Here is a 17,739-nt window from a genome sequence, read left to right as displayed (position 1 = left end):
TAGAGTGATGGTGATTGTGAAATGGTGATCAGGTGTGGGCGAAATAGTGAACAGCTGTGCAAGTCGTCAGTGCAATGGATTGTGGGAAATTGAGTCCAGTGTGCTGTGTAGTGTGAAAAGTCCATGTGGTGAACGGGTGACCTCTGGTGGTGAATGAGTGGAAGTGCAAGCCAGGATTCGTGACAACAATGACAATCCTAAGAATGAAATGAGATTCCATGTATTTCTCTAATCCATATACAGACAAACTGAATTATTGTAAAGTCATCCCTTGCAGTTTTCACGTTTTTTTGTCTTTGCTATATTAAGAATGTGATGAAATTCATACTCTAGCAGAACTAATTCTGTTTTTCATTTAAATTATTAGGCCAATATTGTAATTTTAAAGACATTTTAGAAAATAAATTTAAAGACTGCATTAAAAAGAAAAATGGAAATATTTTCTGTGGTCTGAAACTTTTGGCCCCTGCTGTGTGCTGTATATATGTGTTGGACAATTCCTTGCTCTGAGCTCTACTCGGGTATCAATGTATTTATAGTATTGAAGTAACTCTTTCATGAGAGCTAAGCATTTTGGCACGTCAAAAATCTTTGGTTTGTTTACTAGAGGGGCATTACAAGCTTTTTGAAATGTACAAATACTGTTTGTTTTATCTTGAGAAGCCAGCTGCTAAAGCAAGGCTGGATATGGGAATTGAAAACAAATGCAATTTGCAGATTTATTTTCTCCTCTGTCACACAATCCCCTTCAATGTCACTGTCATTTTGTGTGCTGCATGCTGCTCACTACAGCTACGCTGTTTTTATAAACAACCAAAAAAAATCCATTCTTCTCATGAGCTCATGCTATTGAAACCGGGTTATATGCTTTGTCAAGTGCAAACCCTCAGAGAATTGTAATCAGTATAGATTTATAAGTTGAAAAAACTAAATCCAAACTGGTCTTAACTATTATTCTTAAAGGTGAAGTGTAGAATTTGAATGTGCAGAGGCAACAATTCAAGGATCAACTGAATATTGTAAGCACTGTGGTGCTTTCAAAGGCTGTTTGTTTGAGCCAAGGTCAAGGTTTAGCTGGTAAGCATGACTCTGGTAGCTCCAAAATATAGCAGAAGGGTTTAAAACATTTATTATGGACCCTTCGCAAATTTGTAATGCGTTACCCCCAACACTGGTTATAATAGTAGTGAAACACCAATTTGCAACTGTTAAAATACTCGATTCAATAGTAAAGCCACAAGACTTACTAACCTTTTGTGTAAAGCTATATCCCATTTATATGCATTGCCATGACAATTTAGTGGCTAAAAGCCTGAAATGATGAGAATAACTTTACACCTTCAGAAAACACATAACATTAACCTTATTTTATCACAAGCTTCATAAAAGAAGTGCATTGATTATACTGAATGTGTACTTGTAGTGTACTTCAAATCTTAAAAGCATGGTAATACTTTACAATAGGGAACACTTATTCAATATTAACTACGACTTTTCCCTCAATAAATTCCTAATTTGCTGCTTATAAATAGTTAATAAAGTAGTTGTAAAGTTTAGGTATTGGGTAGGATTAGGGATGTAGAATAAGGCATTAATATGTGCTTAATTTGTACTAATAAATGGCTAATATTCTAGTAATACGCATGCTAATAAGCAACTAGTTAAGAGACCCTAAAATAAAGTGTTATCTTTATGAACATACTTAATTGTTCTTTTAAAAGGTGCACTTTATAATAATGTCAAACCAAACATTTCAAAGTCGTTTTAATAATATTTAGTCATGTTTTAAGGAAGTTCACTTATTTTGATAACATACTCATATGCACATACATTATTTGATTATAATTTTAACTATTGTGCTGAACTGGTGTGTTAATATATTTTAAATGTACTAAACTGCATCTTCATCATTTCAAATGTGTAATTACAAATTTATTTAAATATATAACATGCAAGTTTCACAATAAAGTATATTTTAGTTCACCATAAGTGATTTCAGTATATTCAGCAGTACATTTTAACCATATTATTTCAAAGACAATAGAAGTAATTATGAAAATACATGTAAAAAGTCACTAAAGTCCTACTTATGGTCAAAAAGGCACTGATTGCATTTAATCTAATTTAAACTACATTTTCAATTAATTGCAATTGACATGCAATAGTATGTTCTTTTATTATTTCTGTAATGAGTACTCCTTTTAAAACGCTGAAGTTTTCTCCTGTACACTGCTGGCAATTTAGCTTTTCTTGTATTTAACACAGACTATTCCTTTAAGGCCCATAATTGTAGTTTAGGCAGCCATATGACATGTGAAGACTAAAATGCAAGCACTAGACAGATTTCTCCACCACACACTACAACATGTATAGCACTAGTGATAATGATGTCACTGATGATGTAAAGGGACAGTCTCTACAATCTCTTTACACATCTTTTCACTTTAAATACTCCTCTGTGGGATGCTGTTACATATCTTGAAATCATATTATTAAACTGAGTCACTGTCTGGTTCCTCTTCACAAGAGAGAGTAACGCAAAACGTGGTGTCCTTTTCTAGCGAGCAGCAAGTGATCAAGGGCTCACGTCACACTCCACATGGCCAAAGACAGAGATCAGCCAGCCCTGACAGAAGGTTGGGGGAGTGACGGCTACATCGCTCCAGACTATGAGCTCATGGAGCGTCTCCGGGAAAAGTGGCCCACAAACTAAAAAAAAGTGTGGGATGTGTTTTTATGTATAGATGAGTTTCTTTTTGAGGGTATATATTTTATTATGATTATTAAAGAAAAAAACAAAAAAACAGCAACAGTTTAGTATAGGGACCAATTCTCACTAATAACTAGTTGCTTACTAGCATATTAATAACATGTTTATTAGTGCTTATAAAGCATATGCTATATTCTGCACGACCATATTCTACATCCCTAATCCTACCCAATACCTAAATTTAACAACCACCTTACTAACTATTAATAATCAGAAAATTAGGAGTTTATTGAGGCAACAATCATAGTTTATGGTTTGTTAATAGCGAATATTGGACATTAAAATAAAGTGTGACCAAAAAAACTAAACAAAAACAAACAAACAAAACAACGTACAATAATACATATATAAAAAACTTCTAATAATACATTTAAAATAAATATTAGAAAAAATGTGGTTGTGTTTTTTTTCTATGGTTATTTTAAAATAAATATTTGGGAAAAATGAAATGCACACACATACAAAATTATTTCTAATCGTCACGAATCCGGTTCATGGTCTTCTGCACACTCACCATCCGAGGTCGCCCTTCCATCATATTGATTATTGCACCACACTACTGTTGCTCTTCACCCACGGACTACAATTCCCATCATCCATTGCACTGACGACACACAGCTGTCACCAATCTCACATCGCTCTGATCACACAGCTGATTGCACTGATTACACACGCTTTATAAGCCTTGAACTTCCTCTTTGTCTTTGCTGAGTATTGTTCTTCTGCGTATAACACTCTCCTAGTGTTAGCTGCCTTACCGAACCTGCGGTGTGTATGTCTAGCTCTGAGTCTGGTTCTGTGTATAACACTCTCCTAGTGTTAGCTGCCTTACCGAGCCTTCTGTGTGTATGTCTAGCTCTGAGTCTGGTTCTGTGTATAACACTCTCCTAGTGTTAGCTGCCTTACCGAGCCTGCGGTGTGTATGTCTAGCTCTGAGTCTGGTTCTGTGTATAACACTCTCCTAGTGTTAGCTGCCTTACCGAGCCTGCGGTGTGTATGTCTAGCTCTGAGTCTGGTTCTGTGTATAACACTCTCCTAGTGTTAGCTGCCTTACTGAGTCTTCTGTGTGTATGTCTAGCTCTGAGTCTGGTTCTGAGTATAACACTCTCCTAGTGTTAGCTGCCTTACTGAGTCTTCTGTGTGTATGTCTAGCTCTGAGTCTGGTTCTGCGTATAACACTCTCCTAGTGTTAGCTGGCTTACCGAGCCTTCTGTGTGTATGTCTAGCTCTGAGTCTGGTTCTGTGTATAACACTCTCCTAGTGTTAGCTGCCTTACCGAGCCTTCTGTGTGTATGTCTAGCTCTGAGTCTGGTTCTGTGTATAACACTCTCCTAGTGTTAGCTGCCTTACTGAGTCTTCTGTGTGTATGTCTAGCTCTGAGTCTGGTTCTGAGTATAACACTCTCCTAGTGTTAGCTGCCTTACCGAGCCTGCGGTGTGTATGTCTAGCTCTGAGTCTGGTTCTGAGTATAACACTCTCCTAGTGTTAGCTGCCTTACCGAGCCTGCGGTGTGTATGTCTAGCTCTGAGTCTGGTTCTGTGTATAACACTCTCCTAGTGTTAGCTGCCTTACCGAGCCTGCGGTGTGTATGTCTAGCTCTGAGTCTGGTTCTGAGTATAACACTCTCCTAGTGTTAGCTGCCTTACTGAGTCTTCTGTGTGTATGTCTAGCTCTGAGTCTGGTTCTGTGTATAACACTCTCCTAGTGTTAGCTGCCTTACCGAGCCTTCTGTGTGTATGTCTAGCTCTGAGTCTGGTTCTGAGTATAACACTCTCCTAGTATTAGCTGCCTTACCGAGCCATTCTGTGCTTTCTAAGTCTAAGTTTAGTTTGTTTTATTTATAGTCTCGATTCCTGTTTCCCGCCCTTGTATTGTGGATTTACCCTTGTCTCTCCGTTTCAGACTCTGTGTATACCTCGTTTGGATTATTGCTCAGGTTATCGGACTACCCCTCTTCTCAAGTTCTCTGGATATTGTTCACCGATCGAAGACCCACGCACCCTAGGATTACTCTTGTGTCTTGTCTGTGTCATACTCGTTTGCTGGTGTTTTGACCCTGTCTGTTATTTGACTGTTTATTAATAAAAGCTTGCAAATGGATCCGCATGTCTCTCGTCTCGTCGGCTCCGTTACACTAATAATTATGAAATTTAAGCTAATTAGGGTTACACTTTATTTCGATAGTCCACTTTAGACATTCTACTAACTTTTTAGTAACTTTTTAACTACATGTCAACTAATTCTCATTAAGTTGCAACTACATGTCTACTAACTCTCAGAGTAGACTGTTAGGTTAGGTTTAGGGTTAGTAGAATAAGTTGACATACTTGCAAACTTTCTCATAGTCAGTATGTTGTATGTTGTGGACCCATCAAAATAAAGTGTTAGAAGATATTAAGCAGACAGTCTACTAATACTCTAATGACTGCTAGTTGACATGTAGTTGCAAATTTACTTACTGTTAGTAGAATGTCTAAAGTGTACTATCGAAATAAAGTGTTACCCTAATTAGCATTTTCTGTAATATTTTAATTTGCATACAGTCCACAGTCATTACAGAAAAATGTGAACATGTGAAAATGTTTTGTGACAGTTCATCCAACTATGAGATGTGAAAACATAGAATATTGGTTTATTTACATTAAATATTGCAATATTTACATAAAAAAAATCTAATATACCCTTTTTTCAATTATTCTTTATATTTATATATTATTTAATTTAGGCACTACATGGCTATGTATTTTCCTTAAAATGTAAGTTTCTTACAAACTGTTGTACATCTACAGCTTTTTAGCAATCAATAAGCTTAATTCCTTTTTTCCTTACACTTGCAACTTTTATAATGAATTTAACTAGGCAGAAAAAATACAAGAGGTTTGGAAGGTTAAATGTTGTATGGAATGATTAAAGGCTGTTCCAATTTTACGAACACACAAGAGAATAGTAATTCAAAACTTGTTTAAGATTTGGTTTTATCTGTCAGGTGACCTTTTCTCTAAACTGCACAGCTCTATTCTACTGCAGCCAGAATCCATAAATCCTACGGTGACTATTCATTAATGACATAGAGCCGCCTCTAAAACAGTCTGGCCAAGAAACAAAGTATTGACATCCTATGTCAAAGCGAGAGCTTTTTCAGTGCAATGGTCTGATCAGGAGCTGCCAGCTGTGCTTTCTGAGATGCTCATGCAGAGTTTTGTCACTCTAAACAAACTTAAGTAAAATCCCAGAGGAACGGCTGAACTATTTACAGCAGTCTTTAACAATACAAACAGAAAAGAGCCATGATTCCCTTGACAGCCAATTGTGAATAAAGAAGCTTTCTGTGGCTTGGACTAACATCAAACACAAATGAGCTAGATTTCTCAGGTGGCAGATGGTGCTTTCAAAACAATGTTAAAATTCCAGATTAACACCAGCTCCATAAATAAATGATCTATGACAAACTTTGTGTAAGCTTATGCATGATCAAGGCCCTTCATTGTGATGGTGATAACAGAGGAGTTAAAAAATAAACAATAGCTGAGGATACAAAATGACTAAGATGTTTGGAGTTGTGGAGAAGGACACACAGTGGGGTCCAAAAGTCAGAGACATATTTTTACTTTTTTTCCATTAATACAACATTTGTCATTAGAAATTGTATTGTCAATATGACCCATACAGCATCTTGCGCTTCCATGGAAGAAGAACTATCTTTACAAAAGTCACTAATATGTTATAGCTAAAAGCAATAGTTCACCCAAAACTGAAAATTTGCTGAACATTTACTCAACCTCAGGCCATCAAAGATAAAAAAAAAATAGTTTTTTAAATTGAAACAGATTCTGAGAAATTTTGTATTACATCATGTGCTCAACAATGGATCCTCTGTGCCGTCAAAATAAGAGTCCAAACAGCTGATGAATACATCACAAATCCATCATTAATATGTTTTGGGGAAGTCGTGGCCTAATGGTTAGAGAGTCGGACTCATAATCCAAAGGTTGCGGGTTCGAGTCTCGGGCCGGCAGGGATTGTAGGTGGGGGGAGTGAATGTCCAGCGCTCTCTCCACCCTCAATACCACGACTGAGGTGCCCTTGAGCAAGGCACCGAACCCCCAACTGCTCCCCGGACGCCGCAGCATAAATGGCTGCCCACTGCTCCGGGTGTGTGTTCACGGTGTGTGTGTGTTCACTGCTGTGTGTGTGCACGTTGGATGGGTTAAATGCAGAGCACGAATTCCGAGTATGGGTCACCATACTTGGTAGTATGTCACTTCACTAAATTTTTCACTAAATTTAGCTTCAAACCATTGCTTCCAGCCACAATATTGCTTTCTCCAGTGAAAAAGTCATCTCATCTAAATCAGGAGAGAAATATGCACAAATCAAGCACCGTTTAAAAGAGAAAACAGTTCTAAACAAATATGTCAGTATATGTGAGAGGACAGCATGGTATGGAGTTTTCCACTGAAGGAAATGTTATGAACTAGTATTTTGTCCAATAGCTTGGACAAAGCTTTTCGCTTCACGGGACATTAATTGAGTACTGTGGATTACTTGTGGATTATTGTTATATTTTTAGGTGTTTAACCTCTCATTCTGACAGCACCCATTCAATGCAGAGAATCCACTGCCATTTTCAGCAAATTTTAATTTTTGAGTGAACTGTGCCTTTTAAATACTTACTTGATGTCCGACCAAGAAATAGTGCAGAACATTAAATAATTCTAATTCATTTGCTGTACATTTACATCATAATTGTTGTCTTAAATCTAATATGTTGGTTTTCCCCAGGTTTAAATTTAGATTTTGAATTCCAGATATTCAAAGCATTCTAAGACTTTCAAGATATCAAGATAAAAAAGGCCATTATTTAGTCATGAAAATAAAATAGAGCTGACAGAAACTAAAATCTGTTTTAGTTTCTGAAAGACATATATGCTCTCCACAAAGAAAGAACCTCCTGAGATGCACAACAGAATAAATGGGATAATTCACTATGTATTGACCTTTAAACAATGAGGTGCATCTCTTGCACAAACCGTCATTCAGCTTCAGCTGTCCTTTATGCTTTTAACTTTAGGCATCAGGCTGTTGAACAAAAAAATAAAAAAAGGTTAGAAAAAATAGAAAGACAGCACTTTTTCATGGCTTTCTGTATGTTTTGAAAATCATTCTACTAAGTCAATAGGACCTGGAAAATAAAATTAGGCCATTATGCACCTGGTTACCATGGCAATAACAAGACCAAGTTATCTCTTAGTGTCTCTCAAGTACTTTACAAATGGCCTCATTGACTCCTGCATTCTGATAACCCTTATTCCTGTAACAGTTCTGCTGTTTTCATGACGTTTTATAAATTTGCTCAGAACATGAATATTCCAAAATTCTGTTTTGTATTTGGTTGCATTACTGCTTCTTTTTCCTTTCATAGGTTACAATTCCTGCACCTTAGGCAGGTCTATTTGTCCTCTCAAAGACAAACAATGCAGATTGCTCGTTCATCTGCATCAGTATATAATTAGCTTATTCTGAGCAGAGGCCTTGTTTGCTGTGCCAAATGCCCACAAGGACTGGTATAATTTTGTAAATACAGACCATACAAAACAAGGGATTAATCCAGAATGTAACACAATAAATTTGATTTATATTATATCCCTCAAGATATGTAAGCCTATCTGGGGTTTGAGTTTTACTTGTGTAATCAACTGTGTAACTGGCAACTAAATTGACTTTTGACTATACATTTGATTTAATGATGTAGCAGAGCTTCGGTAAAGCTACCAAACTACATTATACATTTGCTCACAATTCCCAGAATTACTCACTAAATGCCTACAGACAACATTGTATGACAAATGGACAAACACACAAACCATTTTTAAGGGAAAATAGAACTGGCTCTCTATATGCTGCATTACAGTAGGGAAAGAATACACTTAATAAATTTATTTAATCTAATCCACCATTTTAATCCAGTTTAATATATTTTGTAAATATTTTGATCCAGTTTGATTAATCACAATTTCATTGTCCAGTATGTAAAATGTTTAATTTTTACATTCATGTTATTAAAATGCAACCAGCATCAAAACTTCAAACTCAGAACTAGCATGTACAGATGATTAGTTGAAAATAAATTCACCAGACACATGCTTTCACTTTATGAATAAGGCACTCTCCACTGATTTAATAAGCCAACTTCCAAAATCTTGGAAGATTTTAAAATATCAACACCAATATATCAATAAAGTGTGCAGGCCTACTGATGTGCCCGAGTTTACATTTCCTTAACTGCAGTTCTTGCAGGTTTGTTGTGCTGTTGCTTTCTGGTTGGCATTACTCCTACTCTTGAGTCCAACTTTGCACTCCCATTGGAAGTCGATGCATCATGTATCTGCTCATTTGCATAAAGTTCTGCTCAACTTTCATCTCTATGGTGTCTGTCACTCATGTCGCTGGAATTCACCAACTATCCTTGAAAATAAATAATATTATGTGGCTTTGTCCATGCCAAACACAGTGTGAACGCTCATTGAAGGTCATTCCGAATTTAAAATGTTGCTGAGTGAAATCGAATCATTGAACCCTCTCAAGAAACCTGAATCAAAAAGAGGGGGCGGGGTATTATTAAAAGAAAGCTACATATATTTTTATAGTCTATGCCTATGTAAAAGTTTGTTACTAATACTTATGTTTTTATTTTTATTTATTTATCTTTTTTTTGTAACAAGATGTAACCCTAACAACAGTTTTCCATTTCAGTTCACTTGCAAGCGGTCCAACGATTTGCTTATTTTATTTTCTTATTTTATTTTATTACATTTTAATAGTCGATTCCGTTAAAGACATTGTAAAATTCGCATGCTGCTACATTAGCCGCGGTATATGATTTGCGCACGTGCAACATGCTCTTTATGTGAGTATTACAAGACTTGATATTGATGGACACATATTCCGCTCTCTCTCTCTCTCTCTCTCTCTCTCTCTCTCTCTCTCTCTCTCTCCCTTCTCCCAACCCTTTTATTACTTCCATGTGCCCATACTTGGGTCTCTCCCCTCCTCTCTCATCATTACGCATTCAGTCTCACTCAACGCTCTGTTCAAGCGCAGTTCATTGCGCACCAGACGCTCCACGCAGCCGAGTGCGCAAGACCACCGGTGTTTAGGATAGGCTAAAATGGTAGACAAAACACAGCAGTGTTAATTGCAATGCCACACTTGGAACGATAGAAATCTACAAATATATTCAAACATTTGCATACTTCAAAGCCTGCATAAACCAACGGTGGCGCGCAAGTATCTTCAAACATGAGCATCGTCTCGGATGGCGGTGATGTTCTTGATGGAGATATGCGTGCTGACACTTCATGACAAAAGATACCCAACTCTATTTTTCAGCGTCCGATCAGCCGTGGCAAAGAATTGGAGAGAAGAGCGCAGGATGAAAAGCACGGGCTTACTACTGGGTTACTTTTTAATGCAAGTTCTTGTGTGCGACGCGGAAGGAGAACCTGGGAAAAACCTGGATGGTTTGGTGACGGCGTCGGGGTCCAACGACTCCAGAGACGGGGAGAACGGTCTCTCTGAGACCCCTCACACGGAGGACAGGTGTCGGGGCTATTATGATGTGATGGGTCAGTGGGATCCCCCGTTCGTGTGCCGGACTGGTAGCTACCTGTACTGTTGCGGGACCTGTGGCTTCAGGTTCTGCTGCGAGTTTAAGAACTCCAGATTAGATCAGACCACCTGCAAAAACTACGACACCCCGCCGTGGTCCATGACGGGCAGACCACCGCCGAAGATGATGGACCAACACGATCCGACTAAGGATAAAACCAATTTGATTGTGTATATCATATGCGGAGTAGTTGCTATCATGGCGCTGGTTGGGATATTCACCAAACTTGGCTTGGAGAAGGCGCATCGACCTCACAGAGAGAACATGTCGAGGTAAGTGGCTTGTGTTTACAAGTTCAAGTTCAAACGATGTTGTACATTTTCTGCGTTATTGTTGTGGAGCTGATTTTATCCAATGGGAATGAAAGAAACCAAACCAAATTTTATTTATGTATTTTTTTTTACATCTCTATGTGTACATGTTTACATGTCTATTATTTGTCCTTTCAAGAAGTTGTTGTAAATTGTTATATGAGATGAGTTTATTCCAGGGGGAATAAAAAGATACAAAATGAGCTCTCCTTAATATCTCAATTTCTGTTTCTTGTAGAAATAAATGAGATTAAACAAAGAGTAAATGGAGATGTTTACTTAATGTAAGTCGCTTGCTTGTTTTTACTCCAGAGTTTCAGAAAATATCTTACAATGTCACAAACAGTTCTGCAGTTTGCAAGATATCAAAAGTCTGCAATCAAATGTTTCATTATGGACTCAAATATTTGTCATGACAGCCTTCCTGAAATATCAGAGATATTGCTATTTGCTGATTTTATAGCTCAACAATCTCAATATAGGTCAACAATGACCTCATTTGTATGTATTTTATTATGTGTTGAGAAGATTTGTTTATTTTCATTGATATCAATTAGAAATAGAACTGAGAACTAAGCTTATGTCTTCTGAGCTATCAATGAGCAACATCTAAACTTGACAGTTTCCTCTGGGATGCCATTCAGTGTAGTTCAAGGCTTTCAAGGATTACACTGATACAACTCTATCTATCACCATGACCTTGTGCTAGTTTTTCCTAACTTCTATTGGCTTAATTTTCCTGTCTATTTATCACTCAGGCAGTCGACAACACTGACATGTACAGAAAATGCTCCTTTAGTTTCACAGACAGGTATTTATTTGAGGTTCAAGGTTTAATAGGCCTACTTAAGTGGTGCAATGTACAAAGTAACTTACTTTCAAATCAAGAAAAAGGGGTTTATTTCAAAGACTAAAGACTAAGCATTCTCCTGAAGACTCAAGATAAAGTGTGGATAATCAGAGAGAGCTGAAAGCAGATGTACTACAAAATATACTGACTAGCATTCAGGTCTAATTCATCTGTTGATAATCAGTGTTTTAAACATTAATTAACATCTCTGTAAGTCTCTAATTATCTCCATGGTGAGGCACAGATGTAGTCTGTAAAAGCTTCTACTACAAACAAGCGAACACTCATGTACACTCACTCATCTAAACATCAGTAGAGAGGTGTCCATGACATTAGTAGGATAATGGACACTGATCTGTGTCTAATGACACTAATATTTCAAGGACATTCTGTTTGTGCACTGACCTTTCACTCTATTTAGAATAACCCGTACACATAATCAAAACTCATATGGGCCATAGTGTCCTACCCACCACCCACTACCAGCCATTTACACCCTTTTATTCGAGTGCCTTTTGAATATTGCACCATACTGACTTGCACCATTTTCATGATTGTTTAATGTATCTCTACAAAAAGGTCTTACTTACCATTTCAAAGCTTTGGTGTGAATGAATCTCTCAGTTTTATGTACACACGGTTGGGTTGTGAAACCCAAATAGAAGTTTTGTAGCTTTTAGACTGTCTCTTAGGTCAAACATATGCAACCTGGTCTCATAAAAATACGTACCTCTGTGCACTTTCTGTGCGACACCGTTTTACATACCTTACTGCACGTTTTGCCGCAGTTTCAAAGAGAAATGTCCACTGAGTGGCGCTAAAACACAGGTTAAATACGTGAACCCTGGCACGTTTTTATTATATTGATATAGGTACGCATTGCTGTTTTTATTATGTTGCTACAGGTACGTACTGCGGTGGTTCAGAATTCAAATATCTGGGGTTTGTCCCTAAAAGTTAATGCTCTATCGTGTTGGAAATATGCCCTACACCAATCCCAACCCTAAACCTACCCGATAGCGTTAACAAATGCAAAACTGGTATGAAAACGTATTTGTTGATACAACCGTGCCATTTCAACTTCCCTTTATGCAGATTTGAACTGTTTTGTCAAACCGTAGTTACTCAGGATTCGAACCGGAACTCCTCGCCTTCTGGCTCCGTACTCCGTGAGTTACCGAATAAACTTTCTGTCCATGAAAACCCATAGATACGAGGCGGAATATATGCAATGCTAACATTCAAAAGCATCAGTTTTTAAATCTCCCAGCATATTAATATTGTTTTGAAGTCGTAACATGATATTCTTAAAGTAATTGTGTGAAAAATATGCTTTATTCATCAAAACTCTGTAAATTTGTGTGAAAAGGAGTAAAAGGTGTCTGAGTTTTACTGCCTCTAGTGTTTGTTTCTTTAGGAAACTGAAACTGCAGTAATATGTAATTATTGACACATATTTCGTGTCTCGCTAAAAAGTGCACCCAGGTACGTAAATGCCATGAGACTAGGTTGCACATATAACAGTACACTCTTAAATGCTTACTAATACCGTTTTTAGCAGATATACACAATTTAACCCTCATGTTGTGTTTCAGTCTTTTTGAGTTTTTTTTTTTCCTGAAAATGCTAGTTGAACGAGTAGGCTACAAAATTTGCTTATACATAAAAAAGCTATATTATCACCAAATCTTGGTTTCAATCTTTTTTTTATCAGCTTGTTTTCTTTCAATTAGCACAGTTTTTGTATTTATTTTTTAATATTAGTGATGATATACCTCATAGATCTGAGCTTACGCTTCTTAGATTTTGAGTGAACATTTCCAAAATGATCCACAAATAATGCACAAATGAAGCATAGTTTGTGGTTAAATTTGGAAATTTTCACTCATAAGCTCAGATCAATGTGGCCTATCAGTTCTAATAAAAAAGACTGAATCCAATATTTGGTAATGTATAGAATAGTGATTAAATTACAAGCAATTTTAAAAAATCCAGCTTTGTTTGACCAGGAACACCAAATTATGCACAGCACATTTTCAAAATTTACAGATTTTATTTTACAAGAAAACAGACAAAAATATGCATGACTCATCTTCCTCTTGCACTAATGGGTGTGTCTAAATTTTTATCTCAAGAATGAGAATGTCCCTCAATAATAATAATAATAATCATGATGATGATAATATTTTCCTGTTTCAATACAAAACAAAGTGTCAACTAAGGAAAGAAGACTACTCATCAAGATGTTTTATCAGACTTTCATTTTTATCTGATATAACGCATCATTTTAATGTCTCTTTGTCAACATTTATCTATAATCTACTAAACAAACTTTATGGCCATTTTGATGAGGAAATGTCAGTCATGAACAGTATGAATATGTATTGAATTGCTCTACATGAATTAACAGTTTTTTGTAAGATGAGTAAATAAAGCCTTTCTCTGTAGAGCACTAGCCCAGGTGATGCGCCAGACAGCTCCAGGAGAACACATGGAGAGAGAGGAGAGCTTGGCTGTGCATGGACAACACTATGAGAACATGCAGGCCAGAGCAACAGGAAACAACCTGCGTAAGTAAATCTGTTCCTTACCATCAGAGCTCACGCACAACATGTCGAATCAATATCTATCAAAGCTCAGTTTAGCTCGTTCTGGAAAACAGTGACAATCCAATAGTAGCAGATGCATCTTCTTCACCCCAGAGAAGCAGCTGTGAGGTCCTATGGCAATTCATCAGTAAATATATTCGCCTGCTTGGTTCGACTCCTACTGAGAACACGGGAAGTAGTTACAGAAGCCCATCTTTGGCGTGTCCGGTGGGCTGCAGTTGCACTTGCGTCTATAGTGATCATTTAACATGCTGAGATAGTAATTACCACAGGCTAAGTGGCTGACTAACACACACAGCAAGCACACACTCTCTCTCTCTCTCTCACACACACACACACACACACACACAACTCTATCTCTCCTGCTCTCTCTCTTTTTACCTCACTCATGCTGTTATTTCATGCAAATAATACAAATGTGCAGGAAAATATGAGAACTTGCGAATTATCACTTTAAAAATACCCTGTTTACTTTGGCAAGTGTTCTCATTTATTTTATAAAATGGATAGTTCTGATATTGGGTGCTGATTGGTAAGTTCAATAGATTATAAAACAAAGCTGTTGTAAAATAATCACTCTAATCAATATAATTACAACCTGAATTCCGGAAATGTTGGGACGTTTTTTTTTATTATTTGAATAAAATGAAAACTAAAAGACTTTGAAATCACATGAGCCAATATTTTATTCACAATAAAACATAGAGGACATAACAGTTGTTTAAACTGATAAATTTGACACTTTTAGCCACTAAATGATCTCATTTCAAATTTAATGCCTGCTACAGATCTCAAAAAAATTGGCACGGGCAACAAAGGGCTGAAAAAGCAAGAAATTATGAAAAGATTCAGCTGGGAGAACATCTAGCAACAAATTAAGTTAATTGACATCAGGTCTGTAACATGATAAGCTATAAAAGGGATGTCTTAGAGAGGCAGAGTCACTCAGAAGTAAAGATGGGCAGAGGCTCTTCAATCTGTGAAAGAGTGCGCAAAAAGATTGTGGAATTCTTTAAAAACAACATTTCTCAATGTCAAATTGCAAAGGCTTTGCAAATCTCATCATCTACAGTGCATAACATCATCAAAAGATGCAGAGAAACTGGAGAATTCTCTGTGCGTAAGGCACAAGGCCGAAGACTTTTGTTGGATGCCCGTGGTCTTCTGCCCTCAGACGACACTGCATCACTCATCGGCATGATTCTGTCATTGACATTACTAAATGGGCCCAGGAATATTTCCAGAAACCACTGTCAGTAAACACAATCCGCCGTGCCATCTGCAGATGCCAACTAAAGCTCTATCATGCACCAAGGAAGCCATATGTGAACATGGTCCAGAAGCGCCGCCGTGTCCTGTGGGCCAAAGCTCATTTAAAATGGACTGTTTCAAAGTGGAAAAGTGTTCTGTGGTCAGACGAGTTCAAATTTGACATTCTTGTTGGAAATCACAGACACCATGTCCTCTGGGCTAAATTATCAGCGTTCAGTTCAAAAGCCAACATCTCTGATGGTATGGGGTGCAAAATTGCATACGTTATGGGCAGCTTGCATGTTTTGGAAGGCACTATGAATGCTGAAAGATATATATTTTAGAGCAACATATGGAGAACATTTAGCACATCATTAAATGAAAAATACGTCAAAGACGACCACAAACTCTTCAGCAGCTGGAAACCTATATCAGGCAAGAATGGGACCAAATTCCAACACCAAAACTCCAGAAAATCATAACCTCGATGCCAAGACGTCTTCAAACTGTTTTGAAAAGAAGAGGAGATGCTACATCATGGTAAACATGCCCCCGTCCCAACTTTTTTGAGACCTGTTGCAGGCAATAATTTGAAATGAGCTCATTTTGCACATACAATTTAACAATTTCTCAGTTTAAACATTTGTTATGTTATCTATGTTCTATTGTGACATTTCCGGAATTCGGGTTGTATATAGATAGTTCTGGTCCTGGATGTTGTTTGGTTAATATGATATATCATAAAAAATATCGTTTCGGTGCTAAATGCAGTCTTGACAGAGTATTATTAGTAGCTGATTGGTCAATACAGTGCACCATAAAATGGATAGTTCTTGTCTTGGATGCTGATTGGTCAATATGAATATTATAAAACAGATGATTCTTGTCCTGGATGCTGTCAAATCCAATATATTATAAAATGCATTGTTCTAGACCTGGATGCTTATTGATCAATACAAAATATTTTAAAACATACAGTTCTGAGCTTGGATGCTGATTGGTTAATATGGAATATAAAAAAAAAAAAAGATAGTTCTGAACCTGGATGCTGATTGGTCAATATGGAATATTATAAAATGGGTAGTTCTGGTTTTGGATGCTGGTTGGTCAGTTCAATATATTTTAAAACATATTGTTGTTCAGAAATGATCACTGAGGAATATAATACAATGGATAGTTCAGGTCCTGGATGCTGATTGGTTAATAGAATATATCATAAAACAGATAGTTGTGGTCCTGGATCCTAATTGGTCAATACAAATAAACAATCATGAAATCTACTATAAGGATAGACCTGAATGAATTTGCAGAATAAAATTATATTTTTAATATGTAGAAACCATTTTTATTAAAGTCACAATGCACTTGAGGCCATACAGTATCTTATTGCTTAAATATAACTACCTTTAATTTAGCCAAGGTGAAAATGATTAAACATTGCTTCGCAACGTTTATGCCAATGGAATATGCCATTTGCCAAAAGATATCTGGCACGAAAAACAATCACAGCTTCCTCCATAAATAATGATTAAAATGAAATATTACAAGCTAGGAAGTCTAATTCAATGAAGTTCAGCCCACAGACAGCACTGATTTACTAACATTGTCTTGTGGCATGTCACAGTGTTGCCATGGTGCTGACGGTTTCCCGATCTGTTTCCCAGTTGTTTAGATCAATACGCCTTGCGTCGAGTCAAATAGTTACACTTTATTTGATGGCCTCCTGGAAGTCAGAAAAGCAGTTGTAGCAGATGTCGTATGCTCTTTTTATACCCTGTGTGTCTCATTCACACTCTGACGTGCCTGGTAAGGCATGTTTACATAACTAAATTGCTGCACAAAGTCTGCTGGCTTTTATTGTACCACATTGTAATTCAGTGGTCTGACAGCTACTTTAAAAGAATAGTGCAACCAAAAATGAAAATTGGCTGCAAATCTGTTTTTCGAAGAAACAAACGTATCTACATCTTGGATGGCCTGAGGGTGAGTTTTAATTTTTGGGTGAACTATTCCTTTAAATGTGGACAGGGAGAGTAATTTCTGAATTTAGGTGGAAGTGAAAAGCTCTTTGTTGATGTTAGGCTGTTATCAGGGTCGTAACATCACAATACAAGATGAATGCTTGACTTTTTCCATAGGTCTCTGCTCATTCTCTGAGATGGAAGAAAGGGATTTCATGGAAAGAAAACAAATCGAGCACTTAAAGATAGCTGTCTGCTCTGAGCCAGAGAGTGAAATATGTAGTGTACACCCGTGTTTTTTCTACAACAACACTTGAG

The 17,739-nt window shown here is 37.0% G+C and overlaps 1 protein-coding gene across 1 annotated transcript in view; it reads left to right on the top strand.

Moving 5' to 3' along the window:
- Window positions 1–10,085: 10,085 nt before the first annotated feature.
- LOC306862770 (protein shisa-9B) overlaps window positions 10,086–17,739 on the top strand; it is a gene marked incomplete at both ends in the record, with an annotated part of 36,675 nt that continues 29,021 nt past the window's right edge. The window contains 2 exons of the mRNA XM_079405751.1: window positions 10,086–10,711; window positions 14,049–14,170. Coding sequence (XP_079261877.1) covers window positions 10,086–10,711; window positions 14,049–14,170 — 748 coding nt within the window. The remainder of the gene's footprint in view (window positions 10,712–14,048; window positions 14,171–17,739) is intronic.

Source organism: Barbus barbus (genome assembly GCF_936440315.1).
Source record: "Barbus barbus genome assembly, chromosome: 4".
NCBI classification, from domain to species: Eukaryota; Metazoa; Chordata; class Actinopteri; order Cypriniformes; family Cyprinidae; genus Barbus; species Barbus barbus.
Note: the sequence above shows the minus strand (reverse complement) of the source record. Positions and strands in the feature narration are given on the sequence as shown.